General features: G+C 39.4%; 1 protein-coding gene across 1 annotated transcript in view; it reads right to left on the bottom strand.

The window, feature by feature from the left end:
- Positions 1-496: 496 nt before the first annotated feature.
- LOC150039983 (phosphatidylinositol 3,4,5-trisphosphate 3-phosphatase TPTE2-like) overlaps positions 497-13,221 on the bottom strand; it is a 48,677-nt gene continuing 35,952 nt past the window's right edge. Inside the window, exons 10-12 of the mRNA XM_090327493.1 lie at positions 9,192-9,255; positions 2,699-2,864; positions 497-2,206 (exon numbers count right to left, since the gene is read on the bottom strand). Coding sequence (XP_090183619.1) covers positions 1,933-2,206; positions 2,699-2,864; positions 9,192-9,255 — 504 coding nt within the window. The 3' untranslated portion in view covers positions 497-1,932. The remainder of the gene's footprint in view (positions 2,207-2,698; positions 2,865-9,191; positions 9,256-13,221) is intronic.

The following is a 13,221-nucleotide window of genomic DNA, read 5'->3' as shown; positions in this document are numbered from 1 at the left end:
AAAAGACTTACAGCAATAAATGTTATTTAAAAAAATTAATGTGAAAGTGTGGTCAAGAAAATTACAATTTAGAGATTTTGTGTTTGCACCTAGGATTCTCCTGGTAGAGGATTACAATCGCACAAAACCTAGATACATAAGGCCATATAGGATGAGGCTAAATGAAAGGATCTCCAGAATATGGAAACAAGAGCTTTATCTTGTGTGATTATTGTTCTTAATGTACTATGTTATTTCTCTTCTCTTTTGTTGCCCTTTGGTTAATCTCATATCATTACAATATCTGACTTTGTTGCCAGGCATAATGTACATACATTTATTTTGTTTATTTGAAATAAGAAATGGAAGGGGATAAAACAAGATGATCGGGTGGGGAAGGGGAATGAGGACAAAAACATGAGGAGTATCAGTGTGTGAGAATTAATGCGCCTACTATCTGGCAAATATAACTGTAAACCCACTATATATTACAATAACAAAACCACATAGAAAAATATTTTGTGTTTGAACAAAATTTTATTGACACAATTTTATTCATGAAACAGAGTTCATTTTTAAAGTTTACAGGTCCATAAAATTATTTGCTGACATTTAATTGTAAGCATATGAGCTCCAGCATGGAGGGTAAGCTTGAGATGGTGCAGGACAATCAGGTTTTGCGAGGTGAAATCACGCAGGTGGTGAGCATGGCCAGTGATGTGTCTAGACAGCAGTGTTCATTTACAAACCAGTTCAGATGCCGCTTCCACAGAAACTTAAAATATGCTAATTTCCATATCCTTATGGAGTCAAGTTACACAAAACATAACTTTTCTCATCGTACCTTTGTGCCTATTTTAGCACTATTCAAAAGAGTTGAAGCTGGACACCAGTGGCTCTCACCTGCAATCTTCACTAGTCAGGAGACGAGATCTGAGGATCACAGTTCAAAGTAGCATAGGCAGGAAATACATGGCACAGTACTCTCCAATTGATCACCAGAAAAACGGAAGTGGCATTGAAGCTCAAAGTGGTAGAGCCCTAGCCTTGAGCTGAAGAGCTCAGGGAAAGAGCCCAGGCCCAGAGTTCTGGTCTCACAACAACAACAACAACAAAAATGTTGAAACACAGGAATCAAAACTATTGCCTACTCATCAATGAGTATATACAAAACTGCTATATGTGGACAAAATGAGGAATGAGTCTGCTCTAAAAATGGAGTGAAATCATTATGAGGACAATGGATAGGAGAACTCATCATGCTAAGCCAAATACATCACACTGAGAGCCAAATGTCACATCTTCTCTCCATTTTGTAAATCTAGACTTTAAAGATGAATAATAGGAATGTACAAGAGGACCTTTTGCAGTAAGGGCAGCAGTGGGGAGTGAGGACATGACAAGAGAAGGTATGGGACATGTATAAAATGCTCTTCAGTATACTATCTGATAAACATTAATAAAGTCAGAGCAACTGTTGAAATTATCCCACGAATGGAGAACACAAGTATGGAGGATACTGGAAGCCCCACTGTGAACAAAAAAGACATAACAATAACAAACAAACAAAAACAGCTGCCCAGGCACCATGGCTCCTGCCTGTAATCTTAGCTACTCAGGAAGTTGAGATCTGAGGATCACGGTTCAAATCCAGCTCAGGTTCTAAAGTCAATGAGACTCTTATCTCAAATTAACGACTACAAAATCGGAAGTGGCACTGGGGCTCCAGGGTAGGGCAAGAGCTTTAGCTTTGAGCTGAAAGGGCTCAGGGACAACACCCTGTCCCATGACCAAAAAAAAAAAAAAAAAACCTGTAGCAATTCAGAATGAGACCTAGAGGTTTTAAAAAATGCCAAGATCTCCAATTCTTTTATGAACACTGAATGGTAGCAATCTTAACTGAATACATACAAGGCAGTCAAACAAGTCAGGATGTCAAAAACTGAAGAATAATCATTCAAATACCGCAAGCCAGTGGAAAACATTGACGCAACTGACCCTGCTCAGGTACTGGTCCAGGCTCTCAACTGAAGTGTATGCATTTGAGGAAGAAGTCACATGGTTTTCTCCAGGAGAGAAACTTCCCTTCAATTCTGCAACATGTGGAAGTTTTTCTGTAGAATAGCCCTCGCTGCTAGGCCTTGTGACAGGAGTATGGGCAAGAGACTGAGTGTGTGCAATCACCAAGGAAATTCCTTCAATGGCCTCCTTCATGCTGTCCACAGTCCTGTGAGGTTTGCCAAGGAGAAATACCAGCATTTCATTAGTCAATAAAGAACTCCTAAGGAACTTGCATTTCTGAGAACCAGAACAAAAGAATAAATGAAAAATGCCTTTGCATCCATAGTGTTAGTAATATTGGAAATATGTCATAACATGGCTGAGTGCTGAGGAGCTGTGAATGAAGATTCTTTCTATGAGTATTTTTGAGATATTGATCAACTCATGTTTTAATTTTATAATCCTTTACATAAAAATATTTGTTGAAAGTAATTAAATAGGAACATATAAAATTATTTATATACAGAATATTTTTTCTGGCAGCATCAACAAATAGCATATTCAAAATGTTTTGCTTTAAAATGAGATCTCAGTATATTCTCCTTTTAGGAAGTCATTAAAATTGTGATTTAAGAAATATGCCTTTAATCATTACATGTATCAGTGATAAACTAACTTGTCCCAAACTGTCAAACACTACATATAGATAGGCATTTACCTCAAAATGACAAAATTCTCCTTCCTGTTCTTCACACTGTAACTGTGATAACATATTCTTTGCTTTTTTTTTTGCTCCTTGTCTTGGCATCTCCACATATTTCCCAAGCATATTCTCATATGTATTTTACATATGAATGAAGTGCATTCTGGATGAAATAACCAACCTGAAAGAAAACAAGGGAAAAAGCTATGTCAGGTTGTGTTATTTTTTTATTATAAAGGAACACATATTTTCTCATCCACTCTCTGTCCAAGTGCATAAAGAGGTTCTACTTCATGAAACAACTACATGAAGATCTGCAGGTAGATGAGTTACATCCTTGTTCTGGGTTAGCTTAGAGACTAGGGCAATGGAAAGGCAGAAAAATGGCCACTATCGATTCACTAGATGCTGGAATAAAATGCATTTTCTCCTAGGAATTGACCTTCTTTAGGCACAGGAGTACTTTCCAGAAGAAAATAGCTACATTGATAGCTAAACACTAAAAAGGAAGCAAGAAGAGAGACTATGAACTGGCATTTATCCAGTCTACAATATTTACTGATGCTTCATGGCAGTCTGTTTCTACCTAAGGTGGAGTAAGCTGCACTGAGCTCTGTTTCTGTATGAAGCCAATCCAAAAATATTCAAGCAAACCACATTAAAGAACTTTGAAGACAACCTATTTGAGAGAATGGAGTCAGTGAATGCACAGACCAAGGCAAAGAAAGAAGGGAGCTAGGTGGTGCACACTCCAAGTTCCCAAGATGCAATGGTGAGTGAAACAGGCTGATGGAAGCGAGGAGGATGAGTGTCAAGTGACAGCGCACTGGAGAGTTCAGAGTGGTATGAGGGAAATCCAGGAGAGCTACACAGGACCCCCTTGCATATGTAACGGAGCAGTGGATCACGTGTGTTCAGAAAGGAGCCTGACATTGAGGAATAAAACACATGAAGAGATGACAGGAAACTACCTATTGTTCACACACTGCCAGGAAGTGATGTCTTTACAGAACAGAGGACATCAGAGATGCCTTGCTACAGCAGGGCAAAATTAACACTCCATAAATCCTGCCCTGAAATATCCAACAATTTATAAAACCAAGAGAGGAAGAACCAACTTTCTTGTAAGTGATCTAATTATTGCCAAAAATAGGGCTCAAGAAATCTAATTACACATTACAGCGATAAAAGTTTGAAATCATACGGAAGGTTGATGAGCATAGCGAATGTTAACCCATGTGTTAAACATGGGTTTTATCTGAGTAGTCCTAATTACAAGTCATTTGTTTTCCTCTGACATTTCTTACAAGTGAATAAAAGAAAGAAACCCCATGCCAATAGATATGCATGCCAGTAATTCATCTCTTATAATCCTATTTACTCAAGAGGCTCAGAGGATCTTGGTTCATAGCTACCAGGGGTAGGTAAATATAGAAGAACTTTACCTTCAGTTAGTCATCAAAAAACTAGAAAGTAGAGGATCAAGTGGTACAGAGCCAGCCATAAGTAAACAACCAAGCAAGTTTTTGAGGATTGGATTTCAAGCCTTACTATACACACACACACAGTGATCAAATTAGTGCCAGAAAGTATCCTCTCTAAGAAGGAATCTAGGGCTGGGAGTTTGGCCTAGTGGTAGAGTGCTTGCCTAGCATGCACGAAGACCCGGGTTCAATTCCTCGTTACCACATACATATATACAAAAAAGCCAGAAGTGGTGCTGAAGCTCAAGTGATAGAGCTCTAGCCTTGAGAAAGTCCAAGGACAGTGCTCAAGCCCTGAGCTCAAAGCCCAAGACTGGCAAAAAAAAAAAAGAAGGAATCTATTAGGCTGAAGAGACCCCTCTCTAGATTTCCCCCTAATTTCCTGAGTAAGCTGTGGGCTGTAAATTCCTGACAGAAGAACAAAGGCAAGAAACCAGGTGGAAATGTTACAATTTTATTGGCCTCTTGCATATGGCCAGCTTGTGCCTTATGGTCAAATTACTAAAAAAAAAAAAAACCCTGCTAACTGAAGGGTCGGGGCTCTCAATTCTAACCTGCTGTGTGGCTGATGATTAGGAGCCCAGGCTCAAGCTTGCAATAAAAGGCTCTCAGGTGTTTACATCAGCTCCTAGCTACTCAGGAGGCTGAAATGTGAGGAACAAGGTTCAAAGCCAGCCCCAGAACAAAAGGACTTGAGACACTTTATCTTCAATTAATCTCTAGAAAGTGGGAAGTGGGGCTTGGCTCAAGAGTAGGGAAGCTGAAGAACTCAAGGACAACACCTAGGGTAGGGTGGTAAACTTGAGCTGAAGAGCTCAGGGACAGTGCCCAGGCCCAGTTCAAGACCCATGACCCACCCCCCAAAAATTACAAGATGTGGTTTAACAGATGCCAGAGGAAATAAAAGTAGTTTTCACAGATATTAAAACTCCATCTTGCACACTGAAGTCATCATACAGAGAAAATCAGAGCTTTTATATTTGTGTTTATTCTTTATTTAACTTAAACTACTATAGTTGAGTATCAAATACATATTTTAAGTACTAATATCTTCACTGGGCTAGAAATAAAATATGAAAACACTTTCTAGAAGAAAAATTGCTTATGTCTCAAAAGATGATATTGATATAATCAGAGGGATCCTAATACTGAATTAAGCAAAAGAAAAAGTATCATCAGCTGGGCTCTAGTGCCTCACAACTGTAATCTTAACTACTCAGGAGGCCGAGGTCTCAGAATCCCTGCTTGAAATCAGCTTAGGAATCAAAGTCTATGGGACTTATCTCCAACAAACCTCCAAAAAAACTAGAAGTGGAGCTGTGGCTCAAATGGGAAAGTGCTAACCAGGAGCAAAAACATGTAGGTGCCCAGCTCTGAGTTAAAGCCATAGGATCATCACCAACAAGCAACACCAACAAGAAGAAAAACAAGTGTTTTCCTAGATACAAAAGGACCCAAGAGGGTATTAATCTATTTATTAAGGAAAAGCTTTCTCTGGCAAGAAAGCAGTAAATCATGTGAGAGAGTTCAATGGAAATTTTCTTCTGTACATTAGCTTTATTCTTTTTCTTTTTTTAATTTTTTTATTGTAATTAATAAAAGGGTTACATGATATTTGCCAGATAGAAGGTTCATTAATTCACATACATTGATACCCTTTCACATGTCTTGGTACCCATTACCCTCCCCCCCACACCCCCCACCCATCTTGGTTTTCCCCCCTTCCCTATCAAATTTCAAATAACCAAATACAAATAAATTCAATATATCAGATAACAAAGTGAGATTCTGTAACAATATGAGGTACCCAAGGGACAGCAAAGGAGATGAGAGACAACATAGTACATTAAGGACAACAATCATTTGTTATATGGCTTTTGTTTCAATATCCTGGAGGTCCTTTCAATTAGCTTCATACTATATGGCCTTACATATCAAGATTTTGCTCTATTGCAGATCTCTGCTAGTAGAGCCCGAGGTTTCTACTGATTATGATGAATGAGGGAAACCATTGAGCCTAAGTTCCTTTGAGTCTGGCTTACTTCACTTAATATGATTTTTTCTAAGTCTTTACATTTCCTATCAAATGGGGTGATGTCATTCTTTCTGACAGCAGCATAGAATTCCATTGTGTACAATACCACAACTTGTTGATCCACTCATCAACTGAGGGACATCTAGGTTGGTTCCATATCTTTGCTATGGTGAATAGTGCTGCAATGAACATTGTTGTGCCAGTGGATTTAGTATGCCCTTGTTTCTGGATGGTTGGGTAAATGCCAAGTAGTGGAATTGCTGGGTCATAGGGGAGTTCTATGTTTAGCCTTTTGAGGCACTGCCACACTGCTTTCCATAGTGGTTGAACGAGTTTGCACTCCCACCAACAGTGTAGTAGTGATCCCTCCTGGCCACATCCCCTCCAGCATCTGTTATTATTCGTTTTCCTGATCCTGGCCATTCTAATTGGAGTGAGGTGGAATCTTAGAGTTGTTTTGATTTGCATTTCTTTTATGACCAGAGATGTTGAGCATTTCTTCATGTGTCTATAGGCCATTTTTGTTTCTTCTTCAGAGAAGACTCTCTTTAAGACTTTGGCGCATTTTTAATGGGATGGTTGTTACTTTGGAGATTAGTTTTGGAGTGATTCAATTTTTTGAGTTGTTGATATATTTTAGATTGTACATTAGCTTTAAATACTATGTTTGAGCCAGGAGTTTGACCTATTGGTAAGAGTGCTTGTGTATCCCATATCACGTGTCATGTTTGATTCCTCGGTATCACATACGTAGAAAAAGGTGGAAGTGGTGCTGTGGCTCAAGGGCTAGAACACTGTCCTTGAGAACATAAGGACAGTATTCAGGCCCTGAGTTCAAGTCGTAAGCCTGGCAAAAAACAAAAAGGAAGAAAAGAGAAAGAAAGAAAAAAGAAAGAAAGAATGAATGAAAGAAAGGAATAAGGAAGGAGGGAAGGAAGGAAGGAAGGAAGGAAGGAAGGAAGGAAGGAAGGAAAGAAGGAACTACAGCCAAGCACAGTGTCTCATGCCTGTAATCTTAGCTCTTCAGGAGTCTGAGATCTGAGAATCTCTATTCAAAGCCAGATCAGGCACTAAAGACCCTGAAGACTGTGAGACTCTTCTCTCCAATTAACCACTAGGAAATGGGAAATGGCACTGTGGCCAAGGGGTAGGGCAGTAGCCTTAAACTGAAATGCTAAGGGACAGCACCCAAGCCCAGAATCCAAGCCCAACAGCCAAAAACGGAAGAAAATACCATTTACAGCTTTCCTCTGTGAATAAAAAAAGTATAATAAGCTTTAAAAAAAAAGGCAAAAGGACAGTTGCTTGCTTAATCCCTTTATCTTTCTTTCTTTGGCTTTCAGATTTAGCTGGTTTCAGCCTTTAAACTGAGGGCCTCTCTTACCCTTTCTCGCCTTTCTATACACACTTGGCCTTTACCTCATGAGGTACACTGTCTGCCTCCTTTTTTTACTACTTATTGTGGATAGGGAGTCTCCCAGACTTTTGTGATGGGTTGGCTTTGAACTTGGACCTACCAATTCCCAGACTCTTGATTAACAAAAGTATAAGCTGTATATGGTAAGAAGAGTTACTTCTTTTTTTTTTTGCTAGTCCTGGGGCATGAACTCAGGGCCTGAGCACTGTCTTTAGGCTTTTTCCTCAAGGTTAGTTCTCTACCACTTGAGGCAAAACACCACTTCGGTGTATGTGGCACCAAGGAATCAAATCCTGGTCTTCATGCATGCTAGGCAAGCACTCTACCACTAGGCCAAACTCCTATCCCAAGAAGAGCTGCTTTTTAAATGTGAGAAATCTCCTTGTCCTCCCGCTGTCATTCCTTTCTGTTCATTATAACAATGTAGATGCCAGGATAATGGTATCTTTCTAGCTGACACCTGCTCAGCCCCTGACTGTCAGGATAAAATGATGAACCTAGGCATGCTCTGCTCATCTCCCTGGATGATGATCCTCCTAGAGATTCACTCATCTGTCAGCTTTCTTTCCATGGAGGATCAATGTCATATTAGGGAACCTGTTGTCTGAGTAGGGAATTTTCTTCCTTCTGGCTTCCATCTCAGGTACAAAGGAAATGTAAATCCTTCTCAACATCTTCACTGGAAGGGGTTCTAGAGCTAAAAATTCTTTGCTGACAGATTCCTTCTCTGTCATGTCAATACAATGCAAACATGCATGGTTTGTTTCCTGATGGTGTCTCCATAGCTAACTATTCAGAAAGGGAAACTGATTCAGTTTTGAATACACAACACAATTTTAACATGGCATGAAGCCATGATTTCTAAGTTTCTATTGGATATATGGATTAATGGTTTTCTTCCACTTGGTTATAGTCTATACAGGGTCTTTCATCTGTGTATACTCACAGCAGAAAGTCCAGTGTGAATCTATGCTAAGCTATATTTATATCAGTCTATAAAAATGTGGTTGTATTTTCTGATCCAATTCATTAAAATGAAATATTCTGGGTTTTTTGTAATATTCAGCACCCTTCCCAATCATCTCCTTCAGACACATGTCAGACTCTTCTCTCCCTCAAGCCACACATGTAAGGCACGCATACCACATGATATATTTCTGTTCCAGTCTTTGGCATTAATGATTTTAATATGAAATTATGAATTGGGAGCCATTAAGAATTATTTCCCTTTGATAAGAAGCTAAGGGTTAATGACAAAATAGGATTCTTAATTCTGACTAATTAGTCAGTCTTTGATTTGGATTTAAAGTTTTATCACATGAGGCATATTTATTATCAGAAGCACAAATCAATCACACATTTTGAGCATAACTCTAAAGATCATACTTAATATGATGCTGATATTTCTTAAGTGTTTTAGTAAGTACTCATACTTGCAAAAATAATTATAGCAGTTGCTGATTTGACCTATTAATTGTTCAGGGTAGTCTGGGAAGTAAATTCCTTTGGCTACATTATTGAAAATACAAAACCCACTTATACGAGAAGATAGAATATAAATAATGAACATACCAAAGGCTGGATATGTTTCCTCACAACTGTCTTGCTCTTCTGATGCAATATACTGAATCACATCCTGTAAAGTCAGATAAATCAAGGTATTTACAGCAAAAGAAACACTGATCCTTAAATAAGAAATAACAAAAGTATATTTCCTCAGGTGTTCAATGTAATTCTTATTGGAATACTTTTATTTTTCCTTCAGGTATTACTTCAGTGACCTAGATCTTCATCATTTAAATATATACTGAATATCATGTAAGATGAACACACAGAAACATTTTGGTTATTAATTTGACACAAGTAAGCTAGCAGAATAAAAAGAAACAGTAGGGCTGGAATTGGGAGCAGTAGTATTCTAATGGTCTAGTGCTCACATAGCATGTATGAAGCCCTAGGTTCAATTCCTCAGTATCCCATACACCGAAAAAAAGCTGGAAATGGTGATGTGGCTCAGGTGATATAGTGCTAGCCTTGAGAAAGCCCAAGAACAATGCCCAAGCTGTGAGTTCTAGCCCCAGGACTGGCAAAAGACAGAGACAGAGACAGAGAGACAAAGAGAGAGAGACAGAGAGACAGAGAGAGAGAGGCACAAAATACCAAAATGAGGGCTGGGAGTATAGCCTCATGGTAGAGTGCTTGCCTAGCATGCAAGAAGCCCTGGGTTCAATTCCTTGGTACCATGTACATAGAAAAAGCTAGAAGTGGTGCTGTGGCGCAAGTGGTAGAACATTAGCCTTGAGAAAGTTCAAGACAGTGCCCAGGCTCTGAGTTCAAGCACCAGGACTGCCATTAAAAAAATACCAAAATGAGGGGCCGGGAGTTTGGTCTGGTGGTAGAGTGCTTGCCTAGCATGCATGAAGACCCAGGTTCAATTCCTAGTTACCACATAACAGTGCTCAGGCCCTGAGTCCACACCCTGGACTGGCAAAAAAAAAAACACCAAAATGAGCAAATTTAAAGTGCACGTTATTGTGTACTTCACATGAATAACCTATAAACACCTTGTTCCAATTTCTTTCACCTCAACAATAGGTATTTTCCCAAAGTATTTCTTCGATTACTTTGGCAAGTCTTTTCCTCATTAAAGACTTAGTCTACCATTTGTAACCTTCATTAAGGATTCCTTTTCCTCCTAGATGCCCACACTAACATTCTTTGAGGTTAGCTTAATTCTTTATCAAATTTTCACTGTGTCTATAACTCTCAGAATGGACAATATTTCCTTAGATGGTTTTCCCTTTCCTGCTGGTAAGGAGTTTTATACTGCCTTATTTTCCCTGACAAGCTCAGAAAGGAATGGCCTTGTGAGCATGTAGAATTAAGATTGTATTTTGGTCCAGTGATCAGACTCTTTCCAAATAGCTTTCTCAACATTAAGCGTGACACCTAAGGGAATAATTTATTACATTTCTAGGAAAAAAATGTTGTTCTTCATTTGCCCATAGCCATTTCTATACATAAACTTTGTTTTCCTGGATCTAGTACATTGTCTCTGAGTGAGCTTCATTATCATTTCCTTCCTCCTGTAAGCCCTATTGAAACTCATTATGGAACCCCATTCTGTGGAATTTATAGAATTTGATGATAAAAAATGGTCAATTTACAAGGTAACTTTTGACCTATAAAGAAAAAGGCTAATTCAATATGCTATTGTAATTATTCCTTGGATCTACCTTCTAAGCTTACCTTTATTATCTATCATTTGTTAGTGGCTCATATCTGTAACCCTATCTCCTCTGCAGACTGAGACTTCGGGATAATGGTTTGAAGCCAACCCAGTCAAGAAAGTCCATAAGACTTCAATAAACCACCAGAAAGCCATAAGTAGTGTGGCTCAAATGGTATAGCACTAACCGTGAGCAAGAAAACCCAGACCTTTCCCCACCCCAGTTCAGGACCCACTCCCCAAAATGAATGAACAAATTATTAGTTATAAGTAAACTATATATAAATAAACGTTTAAATTATAAATAAAGTACATATTTTAAGTTAAAGTCAATGTACGAGCAAACTCCAGATGCTCCTTTAGTAAGTCTACCAACAGCCCCTGTCCGTTGGCCTCCAACTGTGCTTTCCACAGGGATTCCAGGCAAGCAGCTCCCATGGTCCTCTGGGCAGGAGGGGCGTGTCTAAGTGCGGGTGGGTGGGGCCTTGGGGCGGGGCTTGGATGGACTGCAGTCCACCTGCAGGTTGCCAGCCCAGCTGGTAGGGGCATCCTCACTGAGCTCTGAGGGAAGGTCAGTGGAGCAAGAGCCAGCCGAACTCTGCTAAACCATCTGGAAGAAGATGGGTGAAAACCAGCTGGTTGCCACGAAATAGCTCTTGCACCCGCAGCACTGATCTCACAAACTTGGCCAGGATTTCTGTTCTTTTTGGTTCTTTCCATCTTCTTGTTAACTGAAGATAAGAGCTTCATACCCTTTGCAAACCAAGTTCAATTTGCACTGCAATCCTCAGATCTCAGCTTTCTGGGCAGCTAGAATTACAGGTGTGAGCCATCAATGTCCTGCAAAGCCTCTCCTCTTTAGAAGTTCACTCTCAGGTATTTGTTTCACGAATGGAAACTTGATTTCCAACATCTACCATTGCAAAAGCATGTGTTAACTAATAAAAAAATTTATCAGGCACCGAAAACCTCTCACCTATTCTGTCTAACAAATCTAACTAAAAGTAGTGATTTCCTGTCAGATATTTACATTGTCATAACTCTTGGGCATGTATGCCAGGACTGAGACTTAAACTCAGGGCCTTGCATTGTCCCTGAAGTTTTTGCTCAAGACTAGTACACTAGTGGTTAATTGGAAATAAGGGTCTCATGGAATTTCATGCATAGACTGGCTTTGAACCTCGATCTTCAGATCTCGATCTCCTGAGTAGCTAGGATCACAAACATGAGCCACCAGTGTCAGGCAATTTGATTTCTCTATTTCAAATAAATGAGAGTAGCTGCTTTCTTGGGGTTAATAATTTATCAGTAATATTTTACAATCTTTTTGTACAAACTAGGACTACAATTAATTCTCAATGTGAAAACACAACAGTTGTTGAATCCAGTGACTCACAACTATAATCCTTGCTACTCTGTAGGCTGAGGATAGTGGTTCAAAGCCTACCTCAGCAGAAAAGTCCATGAGACTCACATCTCCAATTAACCAGAAGAAAAGCTAGGGGTGAAAATGTAACTCAATTAGTAGTGAACTAATGTTGAGTGAAAAAAGACAAACAAGTGCCTTAGGTCCTCAATTGGTGCCACATTAAGGAAAGAGTAGGAGGAGGGAAAGAATCAGGAGGAAAGAGAAGAAGACGGTGAGAGAGAGGGAAAGGGGGAGAGAGAGAAGGAGAAGGAGAGGGGAAAGATACAACTACTGAAATTCAAAGTCTTCTTTTCAGTTTCTCTTAGTCTGCTGCCAACCTGCACTAGCCATCTGGCTGCTTTACCTGAGTCTCCCTTCGGGAAGAACTATGTGAGAAAGAGAGTAAGAGGCCTGGGAGGTAGCTGAGTCATGCCCAGAGAAGCAATCCAGCTCATTCTTGTGGACTTTGGACACGATCTTTACATTCGAATTTGACATCTTCCTACCTTAACCCAAAATATCACTCACACTATCTGCCCATATGCGTAAAGTTTCTCACTTGCCATTTACAAAATAACTGGAGCCTACCAGTAAATTTTGATCTTATCTTTATAAAGACATTACTGTAAGTTGCCAAATGTAAAAGTCTTACATCTATTTAAACCATCAAACTACAGCTGCTAAGGAAATGTACTTAACATGTAAAACACAGGAGGCCTGAGGTGTTATAAGCTGTAAGCATACTATTACACATTCTAAAGCAGCATATGAAGGCAAGGACAGTTTTATTAAAGAATTTCTATATTAGGGGAAGCATTCACTGAAATCTAGCTGTTATTTTTACAGCACATCATTAGCCAAAGATGAGTTAGTGATAACCAAGAATCATTTATGAGAAGTGTGTGTGTGTGTGTGTGTGTGTGTGTGTGTGTGTGTGTGTGTGTGTGTGTGTTTCTTCCTGGGAA

This window comes from Megascapheus bottae, unplaced genomic scaffold, assembly GCF_031878675.1.
Source record: "Megascapheus bottae isolate mThoBot1 unplaced genomic scaffold, mThoBot2.hap1 HAP1_SCAFFOLD_43, whole genome shotgun sequence".
NCBI classification, from domain to species: Eukaryota; Metazoa; Chordata; class Mammalia; order Rodentia; family Geomyidae; genus Megascapheus; species Megascapheus bottae.
The sequence above is the reverse complement of the archived record's forward strand: the minus strand, read 5'-3'. Positions and strand labels throughout refer to the sequence as shown.